The following is a 20688-nucleotide window of genomic DNA, read 5'->3' as shown; positions in this document are numbered from 1 at the left end:
TTCAACATTCCACAAACTCCAATTTCTTTGCTGCTAAACCAAACCAAATCAACCATCGCCGCTTTCAGCCTCAACTGATTCAACTATTGCCACTAACAATCCCGCTCCGTCCGCGACGCTGCAGCCTGACAACTATTACCCGTGCTAGGTTGGCAACCGTTCGACGCCTACATCCTACTTGCTTCTTTTCCAGGTGCTGTAAATTCCAATTCAGCTGAAAAGATCCATTTATTGGCTGCAAAGTTAACCTTAATATTAATATTTTAAAATTACTTTTGAAAGAGCTGGGGAATAGGGTGCCTGTACTTAGAGCTGGCAAAATTTGACACGACCCGATTACCCGACACGAATACGACATAAATAAATGGGTATGGGTCGTCAAATTTAACACGATTATTAAATGGGTCGGGTCCGGGTCAACACGATTTTTTTCCGTGTCGGGTTTGGGTTAAAAGTTTTGACCCATTTACCCGATCAATGACCCGATTATATTTTCTATTTTAAAATAATTTACATATTCTTATAATTAAAACTCAAATATTAGAGATGATTTTCTTTTTTTTATTCTTTAAAAGGGTGAATATAAACACAATGTTTTATTTATAAAATTTTACATACATTTAGAGCTTCAATAGTGTAAATGTGTAAAAATTAATAGACATGTATATTTTATAATATTGATATATAATATTTTATATATAATTAAAACCTCAATAGTGTAAATATGTAATATATTGGTAGATATGTATATTTTATAATATCGATAAATTATGTATGTATGTATGTATGTATGTATGTATGTATTTATGTACATATGTATGTATGATAGTGTGTAAATATTTGATGTAACTTTTATTCAATATATAGATATTAAACGGGTTATTGGGTAACCCGATTATTTTTCCGTGTCGGGTTTGGGTCTCAATATTTTGACACGATTATTAAATGGGTCGGGTTTGGGTCGACCTAAATTTGACACGACACGAAGCTGACACGACACGAACACGACCCGATGACCCGTTTTGCCAGCTCTACATGTACTTGGTAGAATCTGCCCTTAATTGGATAATGTCAATATCCAATTATTTTGATAAATAAAAAATGACGATTTAATTTCTCTTTAATTATTTATGATGATGAAATACAAGAGGTGGACCGGCAGCCGAGGGAAAATGAAAATTTTTTGAGCGTATTTTGTTGTTTTTAATGAGAATATTTTATATTGCAGTTATTTTTTACTTTAAAATTTAAAATGTTTGTTTCATTATGCGATTGTGCACTGTGAAAGTACTTTTTAAATTATATACTGATATTTTCACCATACAAGTAATTTATGTCTTATTATAGGATTGTATATTGTCTAAATAATTTATCATAGAAGTGTAATACCCTTTTCACTACTCTGGCATCTGGCGCCAAAAATAAAGAGTGTCTGTAGTGATAATAAGGGTGTTCGGAATGTAACCACTCGGCTCAGCCCGAGTGGCCAGGGCTGCTGTCCTCCAATTTGGAGGGTAGCAGTTCGAACCCCCACAAAAGTATTGTGGGGGTATTTTCTTTCTCAATTAATTTGAGTGAAGATAGTCTTCTCCCTTACCCATGAGTGAGTAGTAGACATCCCTCGAATATTTGTGAGAGTTAAAATATGGGCAGAGCTCCATTAGCATTTGATGTAAGTTGGTCCCAGTAATTGTCTGATTTGTAAATATCAGTTATAGTCTCATGTAATATGAGTTGTAATCTGAGCAATAGTCTCATGTAATAAAAAAAAAAAAAAGGTGTTCGGAATGTCCAGTGAAGAGTTCACCATCAGTTAACACGGTTGCCTAACAGCCATACACGTTTTGGGGGTGATATGTTAATATATCGACTATAGTTTCCCTCTAAGTGTGGTAAGACCAAACCAGGGGGAGGTATTCAAAAGTTACCCTACAACTTAAAATTCCCATTATGGACACGCAAAAGCAAGACAATTGCATGCCCGCGGAGCCTGAGTAATTGCTACGAGACAGTGAAAAAAGGGGCAAAATTATTGTTTCTCGAATCTAGCATGTTTGTCTCGCACATCGACACTGATGTGCCTACAGCTAAAGCCAATGAATATTGGACCCTGGGAAATCTAGGGCAAAGGACAAGCCTAGGGTTCTGCATCTCTGTGCGAGGTGTTGGTCAGTAAAGACATTGGTCCTTCGAGTACAGCAATGCATCTCTGGACAGACATATAATAGACCTAAACAGAAGTTCTAGGGACGACATAGGTTTTGCCTTTGTCCTTAAGTATCTGTTCTCTTTTCGTGAGTCGTGTGCTTAACTCAACCTTCATTAATCCTTGATAATTGCAAAAGAAGGGAACACAGTCTCATACAAACCACATAATTGGGTGAATTAAAAAAAAGGAAAAGCTTGTAATTGGGTTGAAAATTGTGTTTATGATTGCTAATGTTATAATCATTTATCGAGGACACTGTAATACGAGCACTCTGTTGGCGTTCTTCAAAGATTAACCCTGTAACCCGCAGTAACAATATTAATTGTGGAATCATACAAATTCATTATTTGAGAAGATAGAGAGTCAAAGACTGACGTAAAATTGACACTATTATCTTACCAAATTTTGTGTTCATTCATGTGGTGGGTAGGTAGACAGAGAAATGAATCTGCAGGGGCCCTGAATAATTCCAATTGGCCCGTGATCCTTTTTATTTGAACCACCTCTACGAATAAACGCTGGAAATAACTTTACCCCACCCATGGAATTAATTATTACTAATTAAGATTTGAATCAGGCATAAAGAGAGCCCCACGCAGCGGGATAGCCTTATGTTTGGATTAGAGCTACAACTCGAGTGGGCTGCTTTGAGGCCCATGATTGCTTTTCGAGTCTCTGTTAACAAAAGATTTTAAGAGTTACATGAAAATTATATGCGAAAGTAATTTTAAAATGAAAATTATATGTGAAAGTAATTTGTCACCCTGTTTATTTATTTATTTTATTTTATTTTTTGCATTAGAAGAGAAAACGATACCCAGAATATGTCTGCTAGCCGATGGTTTTCATAAACTGGCATGTTTGATGTGAAGAAATGAAAGGAAAGAAGAGGAGAGTAAAAGAAGAAAGGGAAAAAAAAATTTAAAAAACAAATGAAGATGATTTCATTAAAGTGAAATAAAAAAAAGATGATTTCATATCGAACCAAACAATAAAATTAAGATTGATTCTCTTTTAGCCTTATTTTCTCTTCTCCTATCTCCTTTCTCTTCCTCCCCTCTCCTTTCAATTTTTTTTTTTCCAATCAAACATACACAATGAAAGGACTTGCCACTAATTAGACTTCAAAAATGAGAGTGAAAGTTTTAGCATTTATGTAAAATTTTGATGGTAATGATAACTCAAAAAATAAATATTGTTATTGAAAAAGTGGAGGCTAAAGAGATAAATTGATATGTTCAAATATCACTATTCGTATTGGTTTTGTTGTGTTATTACAGGCCTTAACCCCATTTGGTTAAGTTGTGTTTTGAAAGTTGGCCCAACTGTTTTTTTAAAAATAACTTTACTAAAAATGTTACAAATACTGCCAAAAACTCAATAATAACTGTAACTTTTTTCCCCGATTATTATAGACTTGGTAATTTAAAAATTATGGCAGTTCGATAAACAGGCCCTTACGCACGTATACTATAAGCTGTGATGTACAGACAAAATGCATTATTTGAAAATTGGTAATGACATAGATATTACATATTAGTAAAAGCTTTGGAAACAAATAAAAAATAAAAAAAATGCCATAAACGACTTTCTGATATCGAGAATTAAAGCCTCAGCAAAGTATCTGATTTATTAGTCACAAAACTTGCCGCCTTCAACTTCAAAGCATGTATATTCGAACTTGCACATATAAATGTTTGGATGACTTCAAAGCAAAGATTATTCCATTTTTAAGGTGTTTGAGGAAAACCCAAAAGAAAACTTGCAGGCAACGTCTTTAAAAAAAATAATAATAATAATTCATGGGACCTCTTCGTTTGAACCAAAATTTTAATTTCTAGGAGTGATAGAAATCCATGTTTGTTTGTAACAGAAAATTTCCACCCACCTACTAATTTTGGGAAATAACTTGACGTTTGCTTTGGCAAGAAGTGGCCAAGTCCCTTCAAAGTCAAGCATATGATCATACGTAGATTTAAAGAACATTATAAACCAATATGATATCAGTCATACCATTTATCTCCAATCCGCAAGAAGTTAAAATAAGCTTTCCAGTAAATTTGGAAAATCCAGCAAACGTCCTGGTTGCTTGCAGTTTTTGAAATGTAAAAATTATGTTAATAAAATTATAATGTTTGTGAACATAAATCAATCCCGTGTTTATTTTTACTCATGACAAGTAGTGAGAAATGACCCGTATAAGAAATCGACAAGCTGCTCTGTATTGATGAAAAGAGAGGTTGACAAGAAATCTTTTATAAAAAAAACTATTGAAGATTAATTCCAGGCGTGAATAACAGAGCTCCATTTAGAAATAATAAAAAAAATAGATAAATAAAGAACCACAGTTACAAGAAAAAAGAAAAAAATTAGAGAACCTTGGCTAATATCGGTTGCATTACACACGTCAATCAAACAAAATACATACTTGAGAGTTGGGACGCCTATATATATATATATATATATATATACACACACACATGTCAATTTCTGAATGTTCTGAAAGTGCTGTAGCGGTCGGCTGAAAATGATCTTTTTTGTTTTTAATGCGAGCCATTTACTTGAGGCAATGAAATTTGTACTCAAAGTCCAACCTCATGTCCCATAAATAAATTTAATTGATCAAAGAAATAAGGTAAAGTCAACCCGAGCTTTGGTTTTAGGAAAAATCTAAGCATGGACAAAAAGTTTTTCTTCAGTTGCTTTGGAAAGAATAAGAAGAAAATGGAAATGGCGGATAGCATAGCCAAGAAATGGAGGAGTCTAAGCGGCCAGAACAACTGGGAAGGCCTCCTGGATCCTCTCGATATCGATCTTCGGCGGTACATGATTCACTACGGGGAAATAGCACAGGCTGCATACGACACCTTCAACACGGAGAAGGCATCCAAATATGCGGGAGATAGCATATACGCCAAGAAAGATTTCTTCTCCAAAGTGGGATTGGACAAGGGTAATCCTTACAAATACAACGTGACGAAATTCTTTTATGCAACGTCTCAAATTCATGTTCCTGAAGCGTTTATCATAGTGCCATTATCCAGGGAGGCTTGGAGCAAGGAATCAAATTGGATGGGTTACGTCGCGGTGGCCACTGATGAAGGAAAGGCTGTGTTAGGGAGAAGGGACATTGTGATAGCCTGGAGAGGATCGTTGCAGACCCTAGAGTGGGTTAATGATTTGGAGTTCAATTTTGTTTCTGCTGAAAAAATATTTGGTGGTGATAGAACTGATGATCCCAAGGTGCATCAAGGTTGGTACTCAATCTACACTTCTGATGATCAACGCTCACCTTTTAATAAGACCAGTGCAAGAGACCAGGTATTTTCCTTTTTTTTTTTCATTTAATAAAAACATTTATGGAGAAAATATTAATTTTAACAACTTAGAATAATGTGAGAGAATAATTAAAATTAAACTTGACTGAACTGACTCAAAACACACCGACAACAAGGAGACTAATTCTCGTTCTAGCTTAGATATCGCTGATCAATATCCTGTTAGGATTTGCAGCTAAAATGTATAGTTAATGCGAATCGGCTTATCTGTTTTTGTTAGCTTTGATCATTATAACAAAAATTCTGCTAGTTCCTTGGGTTGACGCTTTTAGTTATTTTGTAAAAAATAAACATAATTATCCAGTTATTTTCAATATAATCATGGTTTGTAATCAAATTGGGTTGAAAATTCTATTTAATCGGTTAAAATCAGATGGAATTGAGCTCTCATTGGTTTTGATTTGATGATGCACCTTAACAACTAGTTATTTTTCAACAAGCAATTAATAGAGTTTTCTCACGGAATTTCTAATTAGCAATTTTACTTGGAGCACATGGGTTACACGTTTGGACACCAACCACAATTAGTACTTTCTTTATTTATTTATCCTTTAAGTAAAATTATTGAAAGAAAAATGACAAGGAAACAAACAGGACACCACTACTACACCAACCACAATGATTAGAACTTCTAGTCATTTAGAATTATGTTGATTAAAAACCATAATATTTGATTATTTAGGTCATCCATGAGATTAGGAGACTGGTGGACCAATACAAGAACGAGGAAATTAGCATAACAGTGACGGGGCACAGCTTAGGAGCAGCGTTAGCGACGCTGAATGCAGTCGACATAGCTGCCAATGGATTCAACAAACCCGGAGGGCAGCCGAACAAAGCCTGTCCCGTCACAGCCATAATATTCGCCAGCCCCCGCGTCGGCGACTCAACGTTCAAGAAGGTGTTGTCCGGATATCAAGATCTTCGAGTCTTGAGAATTCGTAATGAATTGGACGTCGTCCCCAAGTATCCACTCATAGGCTATGAAGATGTTGGGAAAGAATTGACAATTGACACAACAAATTCTAAGTACTTGAAGAATGGTGCTGCAAATTTTTCAGGGTGGCATAATTTGGAGGTTTATTTGCATGGAGTGGCGGGAACCCAAGGGAGGAAAGGAGGATTTCAATTGGAGGTTAATCGTGATATTTCGCTTGTAAACAAAACAATGGATAGTTTGAAGGACCAGTATCTTGTGCCGGTATCCTGGCGAATTCTAAAGAACAAGGGCATGGTCCAGCAGGCTGACGGTTCCTGGAAGTTGATGGATCATGAGAAGGATGATGACATTGATCCTTAATTCATGGATTTGATAAGTTACACACTCTCCTAGCTATCACTTGCTTGCGTTTTCTTTTTTTTCTCCACATCTTGTGTGCATCACCATTCATTTGGAAATTTTTTCATGAAAGCAGACAATTTAATTTTATATTGTTCGTCTGCTTATTAAAATAAAAACAGGTCTTTTGTGCTTAAATGTATATTAAGTATAGGAGTGTTGATACTTCATCTAATCTCTTTAATAAAAAAATTAACTTTACAACTAAAGTAATCTTTTTAAAGAACTTTAAATATTATGCTGATCATATAAAAAAAAAACTATAAGCAGCCTGAATTCGAATAATGGAGGCTAAAAAATTAATTTAAAATTTGACAACCTCATACCTTTTTAACAAACAAATAATGGTACTTGTAAGGGAAAATGCAGGTCTTTTGCGACGGCCACAATTGTCACGTCACAATAAGTCAATGGGTGTACCAAAAACTATTCTGAGCTTAAGGTAAGAGTAAGCCCAAAACAAAGTTTTTGTCTTGATGAACATTTTTAGGGTCGAGATCGTGACCATCAAAATTATCCCCCACCCAAAAAAAAAAAAAAAAACATGGTGATTATTTCTCAAAGTCAAAATATTGAAACAAATTTGAGGTAGGATTGGTAAATTAAAGACTTGAGCCGGGCTTTTCCAAGCCCATACCCAAGTTCATTAGATAAAAAGTGTAAGGGCTGGACCTGAGCCGGACCCATTGCGAGGCTCAGCTGGGCTTGGGCCGAGCTTAGGCTTTTACTTATTTTTTTTAATTTTTTTAAAAATTATTGTAAACTTGAAAAGAGTTAATAATAATCAAGTTGTTATAATTAACAACGAATTAAAGAAAATAAATATTTTAAAATAAAATAATAAATAAAGTAAATAAAAATTTATAGATTTAATTTTTTAGCACTCGATTCTCTAATTTAAGTATTCTCTTAACCAATTAACATTTAAAAGAAAGTTTAATATTATTATTTTAAGATTTTTTATTCATTATTGATATATAAATTATGATTTTAAGCTTATTTTTTTTTATATTTTTCTATTATTTTTTAAATTTGAATTCATTATTCTAATTTATAACTTTTTTTAAATAAAAAAATAGAGGGCTTGGATCTGGCCTAAACTTTTTTTCCTAAGCCTTTGTCCAGGCTCTCGTATGCGAATCTCAAGCCAAATCCTGTAGGAATGGAACGGACCAACCTGAGTTTGGGCCAGCCTGGGTTTTTTTGCCATCTCTGATTTGAGATCGAGTTACATTATCTTATTTTAAATGTTCATTACTTTGTATTCAACTAATAATTCCAAACTCTCCTATTTTATTCGAACTTTTATTTCATAGCTTCATTTATTTTTTTATTTTTGGTTTATTTATAACTTGTCGCTTCATTTTTAACCGTCTGGAAAATGAATTTTCTCATAACAACTGATCTATACTCTAGCATGGACCTCACATGATAGTTTATCTAAGATGAAATTTTGACATATAATTTGAGATGTTTAGTATTGTTCTAAACATATATAATAAAATTAAATTAATTTATTCATAGTTCAAAGAAATTTCAATAATACTCTATATTTCTAATTGGGATACATAAATTGTATCTCAGTAAAATGTCACCAAAGTGTTTCCATCTTGTATAACAAAATCTATTAGCCGAATCAGCAGTAGCCACTTCTGCGATCTTGATCTTAAAAATTACGATGCTGTTGAAGATGCTGATGATGCCATTCTAGAGAGAATGAAAGAGGACCTAATGAGGAGAAAAATGCAAGGAAATCAGTCCATCTTATATGTAAATAGGATTTACAGATTAATCGAGCATTGTTTTTTTAATATCCGCAAATCCTTTTTGATGTGTGGCGGGCGTGGTTATTGGCAAGAACTTATTGAATTATTGAATCTATCGTTTAGACTCATAATAAATCAAAAGTTACTCATGTTACTCAGTCTAGAGCTAACCATGAGCTACTTCTAATCAAACCTCCTTACTGTCTCTGCACCCCTACCTCTTTTATTACTAAGCAATCGTTTAGGGGATTTAATTGGTAATCTGGACTGTTTTCCGTCAATGATAGGTTCAAGTTTACCACTCTGTTAGGATGCTCTAGCTGCATATGTCACTGCACTTCCACTTGACAACTATCTTAATGATAAAGAGTTTGTCTCGACGTGGCCTTCTCTTGAATTCTCATGAAAAGGTTTTGTATTGATTCTTGGAATAGTAAGGTAATTAAATAGAAAAATATTTATGTATATCTTTTCAATAAGTTGCTCATGCTACTCGATTTGGAGCTTCGAGCTACTTCTAGGCAAACCTCCTGCCTGTATTTGCATTTCTACCTCATTTATCACTAATGGGTCATTTTAGAGCCTTAGCCGGTGATCCAAGCTGTTTTCTCTCGACGATGAAGCTTTTCCCCCATCATTTCTAAAATTTATCATTGAAAAGATATTTAAAAATATTTTTTCTATCTATACTTACTATTCCAAGAATCAATTCAAAACCTTTTCGTGAGAATTCAAGACAAGGCCACAGTGAGACGAGCCGTTAATCATTACGCTAGGTGTCAAGTGTAAGTGCAGTGATGTATGACCGGTAGACTTGAACTTGTTCCTTTTTTTCACCTTCTTGGCATGATTCAGGCGTTCAAGCTGGCAGATCAAAGTTGGGCAGGTCTTGGGTGACTTTTCCAATCAATCCCTTCTTGAAAACCTTCGTGGTATACATAGCAGTTGTGAAGTTTCCTCAGTTGCCTGACTTATACACACCCTGGTGCTTACTTTTAAGGACGACAGAGATATTAACACTTTTGCTCAGAGATCGCAGGAGTTGCTAGTGCAATGCTTTCTCTTCTCTGGGTGGGTTCGACAGGTGCACTTTGCTGCTCTGCCTTATCTCACTGACAAGCACGATAGAGTACTTTTGGTAGCAACAGGTTCTGGGATATGCGTGTTTACGGCCCCGATCTTACTCATTTTTCGGCATTCAAACCGTCGCCCGGCTACCCCCCATCCCGATGCCCCTGGGCTACTGGTCCCGTGGGACGAAACAGAAACGGAATCGAAGGCCCCGATCATGAGTTACGGCCGAAACCGGAAAAACCTACTAGCGGCCCCGATCTTGCCCATTTTTCGGTGTTCAAACCGCCGCGCGGCTACCACCCCATCCCGATGCCCCTGGACCGCTGGTCCCGTGGGACGAAACAGAAACGAAATCGGAGGCCCCGATCATGAGTTACGGCAGAGACCGACAAAACCTACTAGCGGCCCCCGATCTTGCCCATTTTTCGGTGTTCAAACCGCCGCGCGGCTACCACCCCATCCCGATGCCCCTGCACCGCTGGTCCCATGGGATGAAACAGAAACGGAATCAGAGGCCTCGATCATGAGTTACGACCCCTTCTTTGCGGCCCCCGAGGATGTGCGCTATAGGCCCCCGGCGCCCCCGCCGCCGACCGCACCTGCCCGAACCCGACCGAACGCGTCCACCGTGTGCCGATCCCGCCCCGCGGTCCCCCCTGGGGCACGAACCGCCGCCCCTCGAGGGGCCGAAACCGAAAAAACCGGCCAAACGGCCCCGATCTTACCATTTTTGGCATTCAAACCGCCGAGCAGCTACCCCCCCATCCCGATGCCCTTGGGCCGCTGGTCCCGTGAGATGAAACAGAAACGAAATCGGAGGCCCGGATCATGAGTTATGGCCGAAACCGGCAAAACCTACTAAGTAGCCCGGGATCTTGCCCATTTTTCGGCGTTCAAACCGCCGCGCGGCTACCTCCCTCATCCCAATACCCCGGACCGCTGGTCCCGTGGGACGAAACGGAAACGGAATCGGAGGTCTCGATCATGAGTTACGACTCATTCTTTGCGGCCCCCGAGGCCGTGCGCTATGGCCCCCGGGCGCCCCCGCCGCCGACCGCACACGTCTGAACCCAACCGAACGCGTTCGCAGTGTGCCGATCCCGCCCCACGGTCCCCCCTGGGGCAAGAACCGCCCCTAGGGGGCCGAAACTGGCAAACCCGGCCAAACGGCCCTGATCTTACCCATTTTTCGGAGTTCAAACCGCCGCGTGGCTACCCCCCCATCCCGATACCCCCGAACCGTTGGTCTCGTAGGACCAAACGGAAATGGAATCGGAGGCTCGGATCATGAGTTACGGCCGAAACCGGCAAAACCTACTAAGCGGCCCCCGATCTTGCTCATTTTTCGCCGTTCAAACCGCCGCGAGGCTACCCCCCCATCCCGATGCCCCCGGATCGCTGGTTCTGTGGGACAAAACAGAAATGGAATCGGAGGCCCGATCATGAGTTACGACCCCTTCTTTGCAGCCCCCGAGGCCGTGCGCTATAGCCCCCTGGGCACCCCCGCCGCCGACCGTACCTGCCCGAACCCGACCGAACGCGTCCGCCGTGTCCGAAGTAAGTCAGCTGTTTTTAGATACATTCGAGAGAGAGTTTGGAAGCGATTGCAAAAGTGGAACCAAAAGCTGCTGTCTCGTGCAGGTAAAGAAATTCTCCTAAAAACAGTAGCTCAAGTGTTGCCCATCTATGCAATGAACATTTACCTCTTGCCCATGGAGCTTTATAGAGAGTTAGAGCGGATGATGAACTCCTTTTGGTGGGGCAGAAAAGGGCCGGGCAATGGTGGCATCATATGGATGAAATGGGAGAGGATGTGTAAACCAAAGACTCATGGGGGCATAAGATTTAAAAGATTGCATGTGTTCAATGTTGCAATGCTCGGTAAACAAGGCTGGCGTCTCCTAACCAACCCCAATATTTTGGTAGCTCGCCTTTTCAAGGTTAGGTACTACCCCAACACCTCGTTTGCGGAGGCTCGTCTGGGAAGCAACCCTAGGTATGTTTGGCGTTCTATTTTGACTGCTCATCCAACCATTATTCGAGGTAGTCGTATCCAAATTGGGGGGGTCGGCAAACTGTTATTGGAAGTGCCCCTTGGCTGCCAAACAAGGACAACGGCTTCATCTCCTCGACCATTCCAGCAAATATCACCTCTGCAACAGTTGACAGCCTCATGGTGCCTAACCAGTGTAAATGGGACTATGATGTGGTGGCAGACATCTTCAACAGCAGGGACCGTGATCTTATCTTCCGAATCCCTCTCGGCTCAAGGTGGGATGTTGATACCTGGTATTGGCTGCCTGACTCCAAAGGGTTGTACATGGTTAGAAGCTGCTATAGAATGCTAGACTCAATGCTCTCTCCCCCCTGCAACAGCGCTTGGCGTAAATTATGGCAGCTCCCTGTTCCTGCAAAAGTAAAGAACTTCCTCTGGCGAGCTATGGCGAATGTCATCCCCACTTCAGATAACCTGCTGCAACGTCGAGTTGAGGTCCAAACACTATGCCCTCTTTGTCATTCTTCCTCAGAATCCATTTTTCATATCCTGGTGACTTGCCATTTTGCTAAATCCTGCTAGATTTCCTCTGTAATTGGTTTCAATGGGACTTGTTTGCACTTTGATCAATGGTTGGAGGAGTTGTTAGGCCGTTGTAATCTTGATGAATGTAGTTTGGCTGCTATGATTTGTTGGGGCCTGTGGTTGAATAGAAATAACAAGGTTTGGAAAGGTGTCAATGGGAGGGTCCAGTCAATGGTGAATGTGGCTGGACAAAGCTTATTCTTTTGGCAGCAAGCTCGTATGAGTGGTTTTTTTCCCCCTCCAGTGCATGATTCTTTAGCTCAAGGTTCTGTTTGCTAGGAAAAGCCTAGTTCTGGGTGGCACAAGTGCAATGTTGTTGCTGCTCTAGTTAGATCAAGAGGGTTGATTAGCTTTGGGGCTGTAATTCGCTCAGCTGGAGGTGATTTTATTGCGGCAAAAAGCAATTCCCTCCCCGGTAGATTTGATCCTCGTGAAGCTGAAGCTCTAGGTGTTAAGGAGGCCCTCAGCTGGCTTAAGAAATTCCATTTTAAGTCTGTTATGTTAGAAATGGATAGCTTACTAGTCTTTAATGCTTTACATGATAAGTTTGATTATCCAAATGGTTTTGGCTCTATTATTGCTGATTGTAGAGCCTTGGCTCAGTCCTTAGGAGAAGTGACGTTCTCTTTTGTTCGTAGATCTGCGAACTCTGCTGCCCACGCTGTTACTCAGGTGAAAAGTTCTATATCAAGTTCGAGAGAGTGGAGTTTTATTCCTCCTCCCTGGTTATGTGATTCCTTGGCTGTTTAATGAAATTTCCTCCTTTCAAAAAAAAAACATGCTGCTTTATTTTCGACCAAGGGGGAGTTGAAACGTCTTCACAAGTCCAATGTGAAGGATATGATTATCTTGACTCTGGAACCTCATAAATGCACTACCGGTGTGTGCAAATTAATAATGGACACCGCTAAATGCAAAGACTTTTCCATGAGCTAAGCTTTTACTATTGGTGTAATTTGTAACTGGATAAAAAAATTTATTTATATTTAAAATTTAATATGTATGTTGTTTTAAATATACCCAATTACCCATAGTAGAAGATTATATAAAAAATAACATTAGATCTAAATTCTTAATGTAAATTTTTATAAAACTATTAAGAAAAAATAAATATGATGACCTTCATTGCCAGGCCATTATTTAATTGTTTTGATGGCCTTTTACTGTTACATAAAATTTTTTTTGAACTTGAATAAAAATATTGGAACATTTATTGAAATGTTTGGTATTATTTAATAATTGATGAAATTAGTAATCAATAAAAGTAAAATTAAAATAAATAAATGGTTATGCTTAATAATGTCAAGGATGTTAATTATGAGTGTATTGTTTAGAGAAATTATAAAGTATCTCTATTGTACTAAACCGACTTAATATATGTGTGATATATATTTATTTTAAAAAATATCATGTAATTAGTAGTTATATTTAATTCATATACACAAGTTATACGTATATTAAATAACTATAGCACAACAAAGATACTCTAAAATCTCTTTCTGATCAGGTGTGTGTCTGTCACACTCTTTATAGAACCCAAATAAAAGTTTTTTTTTTTCATTTTTTTTCACTATTAACATTAATTTAACATCGTGATGTAGTTGGTAGGTAAAACATTGAGAAGCCTTTGGTTCAAAAGATTGACCAATGGCAGGCGTTGAGTAATCTCCCTTATTTAACTGTCGTGTCACTGTTTTCAACACCAGGACAGGAATCAAACCAATTGAATTAATATGTCAAGGTCTCAGAGAAGAGATGGAGTAGCAAAAGGGCCATGAATTAAACCATTGGCAACATGGCGATAAGCAGCCTCTGTTAAGTGGATTCCATCCCAATTTGCATGAGTAGATGGATTCTCACAGGCTCTCGATCCAGTGTGACCACACCTCGCTGAATTATTGAAATTGTATGGTCCGCCCCCTCCGCAACAAGCTTTCACTGCCCCGTTGGAGAATCCTGCATCAAGAATAGTTAGTAACCAAGCCTTAATTATATATTATGATCCAAAATGTATGTCAACTCATCATTTACTCTTTCTTCACGCTTAATTGTTTACAGTTGTTTATATCACCTACATTTATAGTGGTCCTCGTTACTCCAAGCATTAATGGACCAAATAAATGCTGGGCTTTGTTGTAAAATTGTTTCTTTGCATCAAAATCAAGATAGAACCGTAATTAAGTTTTAGAAGTTGCACAGATAACAAATCAATTCAGGCCTCAGCATGCGTAAAAAACAAGCTCTTTATTAAACTTGTTGAATTGAGAGTGGCAATTAACTGACCGTAATGTCCAGGTGCATGATAGAAACGCATGGCAGCACCATAGTAGTCGGCGTAAATTATATTAGCATGTGGGTATTTTTGTCTCAACTTGTGTAACTCGGCCTTGAGCATAGTGTTGTGATATCTAGCAAAAGCATTTGGTGCCTTCAAGCACCCATTTCGATCGTAGTCCATTTCGTTGAGGCTCTGGAATAAGGTCAAGTACACAGCCGAGCATCCGATTGGGAAATTCCCCGGCACCACCAGCTCCACCGCACCTTCCTCTATCAACAACTATCACATAATATTGCGACCAAAATGATAATTAAGAATTAACCAAACTAATATTAGGGTAATCAATTAACCATGTCAATTATCTACATGAAACTGCGCAAGCCTGAGTAATTAGGCGCTTTTTTTTAATTAAAAAAAAGAAAATAATTATATCATATAAGCCCTCAACCCAACTATGATCGGAATAATCAAAATTACCATTATATGTAATTTTGAGCAGATATATATGAAAGTACTTAAGATTCTCATATAATCAAAGCCATTCTTCATAATAAAATTCATAGGTGATTGTTAACAGATAAAAATATAAACTCTAGTTAAATGTTGATCATTCATAATAAACATGTGAAAATGACAATGATATTTAAAATTAGAAATCTCACATCATAAGTGGATCCAAAAGGGGTATTTCATTTATTCCTACTTCCTAGGAATTCATTCACTGTAAATAGATAAACTATATCAGTATTCTAAATGTAATTAATATGAGGATTTAAATGTTGTTACTCGCATAGCAAGTTGATTTATCTTACTTCAAAGAAATTCAATGAACGTTGTGAATTTTATTCTCAAAATTATCTCTAATAGATTGGATGATTAGTAAAGTTAAAACTTTGGTGGACAAGGAAAACCAACATAGTTGGTCTATGCTCTTAGATCCTTTAATTCAGTGGCTTATAGTATGACAAAAATGACCTTTTTTTATTTCGAAATCTCTTGTGTGTTTAGAAAAGGTTCCAAAAGAGATTGAAGATTCGCGTAACATACACGGGTGGCATTAGTAATGGCTTTAACAACGAGAGGCACGGATGCTCGAAGTTGATTAATGCTTTCACCAACAAACGCACGATAATTATAGTCATTTCCACCAATCTCTCCCACGAAAAATAGCGATTTTTTGAAGTAGGTCTCACAATCTGTGACAATATAACAAAGAAGTTATAAAAATTAAAAAATTAAAAAAAGAAATTAAAGTGAAGTGTAGGTTTTAGTAATTGTCACCTTTTCTAGTAGAGCAAATTGAGGACTTGAGCTTCTTAAACCAATCGATCTGAACACTCAATGAATCATTCGTCCATAAACGAGATCCAATTTTTTGCTTATAGAAAATCGCTGATCGAAGTGCAGTAGCACCAGCAACAGCAAAATTCACCCCATGTTTAAAATTTTGACCTTCTTTTAATGCTAGATATGGTGGCAAGTATGGCAACCGAAATGCCTCAGCTACAGTAATATCATGATGTAGTTAAGTACACACTTATTTTAACATCATATGTATAAGTTAGTTTATAAACGAGATGATGAGGGATAGATAAGCGTACCCATAAAATCAATGACAAGTCGTCCATCCGAGCACCGACCGGTTGCGTGTCGAAAGAAGGTTTCGCCATAAGGGAGTTTTCCGATAACTGGAAATGCGAGGGCACCGGAAACAAGAAAATTGCCGGTGTCACTCAAAGAATCACCAAAGTTGAATATTGCATGATACTTTAAATGACTTGTTGAAACTGACCTCAACAAACACAAAGCAAAGACGAGATGAAAAAATTTCATGGCTAATATGATAAATATAGAGATAATTTCGAAGAGTAGTTGATAACTGATGGACCCGTTTTAGTTTGTGGCCTGTCCGCATATATAGACTGTGCACTGTTGAGCTTTAATTGTGTACTCCAAAATCGACCAGAATTTGCGTCCCATTAAAATTTGTGCATGCTGCCGTAGGGTTTGCCGGTAAAATGCTAGATCCAAACTACAGGTATTTGAAAATTTCTATGTTATTATTAAGTAATGACCTCAGCACACGTAGCAATTAGCGGGTGATGATTAAATTATTGTTTAACCATACTTAGTAATCAAATAATATACATGTAACGCGCACACACACATCATTACATTACTATACGTAATTGTGCATTAAATTACTGACTCAGTTTTATTAGTTGTTGCAGTCGCTTTTATATGTCGAAAAGGCTTGCGACAACACAAGATTGACACAAGCGTAGCTGTCGATGAACCGGCAATTCTAATGATTGGCGATTGCTTTCTTTCCCATGAGTAAGCAAGTACCCATACGGCCATGCTGGTTCAGCCAACTCAAAATGCCCGTTCGCTTTTCGTTTTCACTCTCATTTCTTGTGATTCAATCTACAGTGTGAACTAATTAATTTTGGTAGCTGAAATGTTCAACTGTAATTGGTTAGAAAGAAAAAATAACAATAAATATGGCATTAATTTGTATATATTTATTGGGCCCCTAATCAAGTTGTGGCGTTTGCACTCGGTCCTACTTACCAAGAAATATCACTGAGCTTTGCTAAAAAAAAATTGAGGTAACCTCGCAACTACGCCAACTAATCACAATCTCTTTAATATGCCCAATTTTGGGGATTAAACAAAAGGATATCGGCTATGTATGAATTTAAACACTCACGCAAATTTAAAGTTTCATATCGACACAATTTAAATTATTGTAAGAAGTTCAACCCATTTTGATTGAACAAGATACATCAAATTTGAATGAATTAATGCATTTAACATACTACTAGAAGGCTACAAACAAGAAGCCTGAGAATATTATTAATGGGATCCCTCAGTCCAAAGTTCAATTGGCAATACATTCAAGCTGGTTTTGCAACTCCAGCAGCAAGGATTATACAAAAGCATATGATGCTCTCTTATGGAAGATCAGAACTGAGAAGCTGTGCAGCACAAAGAAGTATTGCCCCTAAAATTATCATAATTTTACGAACTAACTTCGGTTCGCGAACTGAATTCCCTTCTCAATGGATGCCTTGAGCTCCGGTTTGAGACTTTCAAGACCTTGCTTTTCATAGTCAGAAAGTGGACCCAGCCCAAGGACTTCGTCCGCACCATTCTTCCCCAGCCTAACCTGCGGCACACAAGAGAGACACAAATATGAGAAGATACTGCCATCTGCAACATAATCCAATAGCTTAACTCAGGACTGACTCTTTCCAATTAATAATGGCCACTAATGTCATTTTCTGAAGGATATAACATTCATGACACAGCTGTACTTCTCATCAATATTGCAAATTCATTGTATACGGGCAGATAAAATAGTTTTAAATAGAAGCTCAGGTGTCTAGGTGACCCAGAGTAATACCATTACGCACACACAGAGACATGATCAATCAATTGACCACAACCATCACATGCACCAATGGTCACAATAAACCGAAGATCCAAACCATGCTTGTCAATTTGAGGCAAAAAATAAAATAAACCAACAAGCAAGAAAAAATTCAACAACTCAAATTCAATCACCTTGGAAGCAAAGAAAGGTAACTCAGTGACACTTGATTGCACAAATGTGCATTCAACAATATCTGGAACTCCATTAAGCCCCTTCAGGCAGGCATCTGCAAAAACCGCTCCAGCATAGCTGCAACATACAAGAAAAGAAAAACCTAATGTCAGAGGCACAAACAAACCAGTCCAGAATCACTGGAGATGAACGTGAGTGTGTTTGAATACCTCAAGAGTGAGACAAATAAAAAACTTTGCATAGTATTTCTGTGCCTAACAGTAGGGGTGGGGATGGGGATATCATGCAAGTCTTTGTTAAACCTCATTGAAGTTCCTCTGTTCATTCCGCTGAAAAAGCCATGCAGCAGTACTAACTGTTGATAATTAAATGGGTAATATTTTCAGACCATCCATCATTAGATTATGACCATAAACATGGAGCTGGGACAGAACTGTACATTTTCTGCTCAAATAATTCCAAACAAGCAGCTGAGCCAACAATAATGGTTGAACGCAAATGCTTTTGTGCCACAAATTTTACTGCAAATTTGGTTTTCTAATGAAATTTTCTATCAAACAAAACCTTTGTTTAAGACTTGAACCTATTTTTTTCCCCCTTTTTAACTCAAGAAAAGTCACCAAAGAGGCAAGACCTAACAGCTACTTAAATTATCAAAATAGAAATCTAGTACTTTTACAGAAACAGAACAGACAAGTATCCAGACTTACGCCATTGATAGTGTCGCAGATCCCTTTCCAGCCTTAGCTTCAACAACCTCTGTCCCTCCATCCTGAGTTCTCTTAGTAAGAGCCTTGATTTCTTCATCTGATAGATTGTTGGATTTGGGGGTGGCCTATTTATTGTTCAGTGAAACAAAAGAATTTAACATCACAGCTAACAAAAATGCCAAATTTATCTTATAAAATTTAAGAAGTAAGGTGAAAAGTGGGGGAGGAGAGAGGTACTTGAGAGAAGAGAGGAAGAATAGTTACGCCGGCATGACCTCCAATCACTGGCACATTAACCTCTGCAGCAAGTAGAGACAGGGCAAAATATCAAATCAGAACTCAGATCAAGGATTATTGACAATCCCTAAGAAATAAAAGCATGTTAGTCTAAATCTAGGGACTTCATTTATAAGTAAAGCACTAGGGAAGCACCATTGCCTGATGACCTTAAAGTATGAAAGTGACTGTGGCATCGATACTGGAAGACCAATAGGAATTGGCATCCAAAACAAAAGCTGGAGTCAGCATTCCATATGATGTTTAAAACAGATTAAATCAATTGACTGTACCATCACAAAGCAGGAAGACAAGGTAACTGGTTTTCTTAAATTTATTAAAACAGCAAATGGAGAATAGCATCTATTCTGCAGGTTTTGCGCACGGTTTCATGAATCACATCAAAAAAATTTCTCCTGAACACCAAATGTCTTCCCTATTTTAAAAATTCTCTGTCAACTAAAATGGCAGGCAGGCAGACAAATGAACAATCAAACGACCTGTAATATTAAGACATAATTAAGCATACCAGCAACAGGTACATTAACCTTCCCAGCGTAAAATGTTTTAGCTCTAACAACATCAAGTGTAGTCACACCAAAAAGCTTCTTCTCATCATAGGTTCCAGCCTTCTTGAAAACCTCAGCAGCAATTGGCACTGTGGAGTTCACTGGATTGCTTATCATATTAACCAGTGCCTAAAACGATCCCAAATGAAAACCATCAATGTATCCAATCCTATCCAATCAACAAGGGAGCGGGAGCGGGAGCCAACACCAATAAGCCAATTAAAACAAAAAAGAAACAAGGTGAGGAACTCACATGAGGACAGTAGTTGGCAATGGCAGTGCATAAAGATTTGACTATACCCGCATTGCTATTGAAGAGATCATCACGAGTCATTCCCGGCTTTCTTGGAACACCAGCAGGAATAATAACAACATCGGAACCTTCCAATGCTTTACCAAGTTGTTCTTCACCTGCATACCCCTCAACCTAACAAATTACGGAAGCCCACGTGGTTAAGAAATGGGCATATTACAGCATTAAACTCCCAGCAAAAAAAAAAATATTGGATATCCATATGTTATAGATAGAAAGATGGTATCAACTTGAACCATAAATGTTATCAAAACTAAAGACAACTTGGATCAGCAAAATTGACACGAACCTGGGCGGGAGAATTGATGTGGCTGACATCAGCGGCGACCCCAGGAGTGTTGGCGATATCATAAAGCGAGAGAGAGGAGACCAGAGGGTTGAGTTTCATGAGGAGGGCCAATGGCTGCACCCAAGATCGCCACCTTGCGCTCTGGCTGTGCAGCCGTCGTGTACGAGTAGTGTGATATGCCTACCTGATGCGAAGGTGATGGAGCTCCACTACTTCTCAAAGCTGCTCCGCCACATCTCAACAATGCTGCTGTCTTCATTTCTTCCTTTCGTTTACAGCAGAAACGACTACGAGACTGTGATCGTGATGAGAGAATAATAAAAGCTAGGCTAAGCTTAGTTATGCCTTTAATTTAATTCTTTTCTTTTTTAGAAA

At 38.2% G+C, this 20688-nt stretch overlaps 2 protein-coding genes and 1 pseudogene across 2 annotated transcripts; 1 reads left to right on the top strand and 2 right to left on the bottom strand.

The window, feature by feature from the left end:
• The first annotated feature begins 4382 nt into the window (after positions 1-4382).
• LOC102618186 (phospholipase A1-IIgamma) lies at positions 4383-7024 on the top strand. The gene is made up of 2 exons (XM_006467608.4): positions 4383-5530; positions 6230-7024. The coding sequence occupies exons 1-2, from the start codon at positions 4886-4888 to the stop codon at positions 6845-6847; spliced, it is 1263 nt and encodes a 420-aa protein (XP_006467671.1). The 5' UTR covers positions 4383-4885; the 3' UTR covers positions 6848-7024.
• Positions 7025-13683: 6659 nt separating this feature from the next.
• On the bottom strand, positions 13684-16547 carry LOC102618467 (GDSL esterase/lipase At5g45910). The gene is made up of 5 exons (XM_006467609.4): positions 16187-16547; positions 15867-16088; positions 15633-15781; positions 14591-14864; positions 13684-14263 (listed from the first exon to the last, which is right to left on the bottom strand). Exons 1-5 carry the CDS (start codon positions 16416-16418, stop codon positions 14052-14054), a joined length of 1089 nt encoding a protein of 362 aa, XP_006467672.1. The 5' UTR covers positions 16419-16547; the 3' UTR covers positions 13684-14051.
• An 875-nt stretch (positions 16548-17422) lies between these two features.
• Positions 17423-20688, bottom strand: LOC102618745 (malate dehydrogenase, mitochondrial-like; annotated as a pseudogene).

This window comes from Citrus sinensis, chromosome 2, assembly GCF_022201045.2.
Source record: "Citrus sinensis cultivar Valencia sweet orange chromosome 2, DVS_A1.0, whole genome shotgun sequence".
NCBI classification, from domain to species: Eukaryota; Viridiplantae; Streptophyta; class Magnoliopsida; order Sapindales; family Rutaceae; genus Citrus; species Citrus sinensis.
Note: the sequence above shows the minus strand (reverse complement) of the source record. Positions and strands in the feature narration are given on the sequence as shown.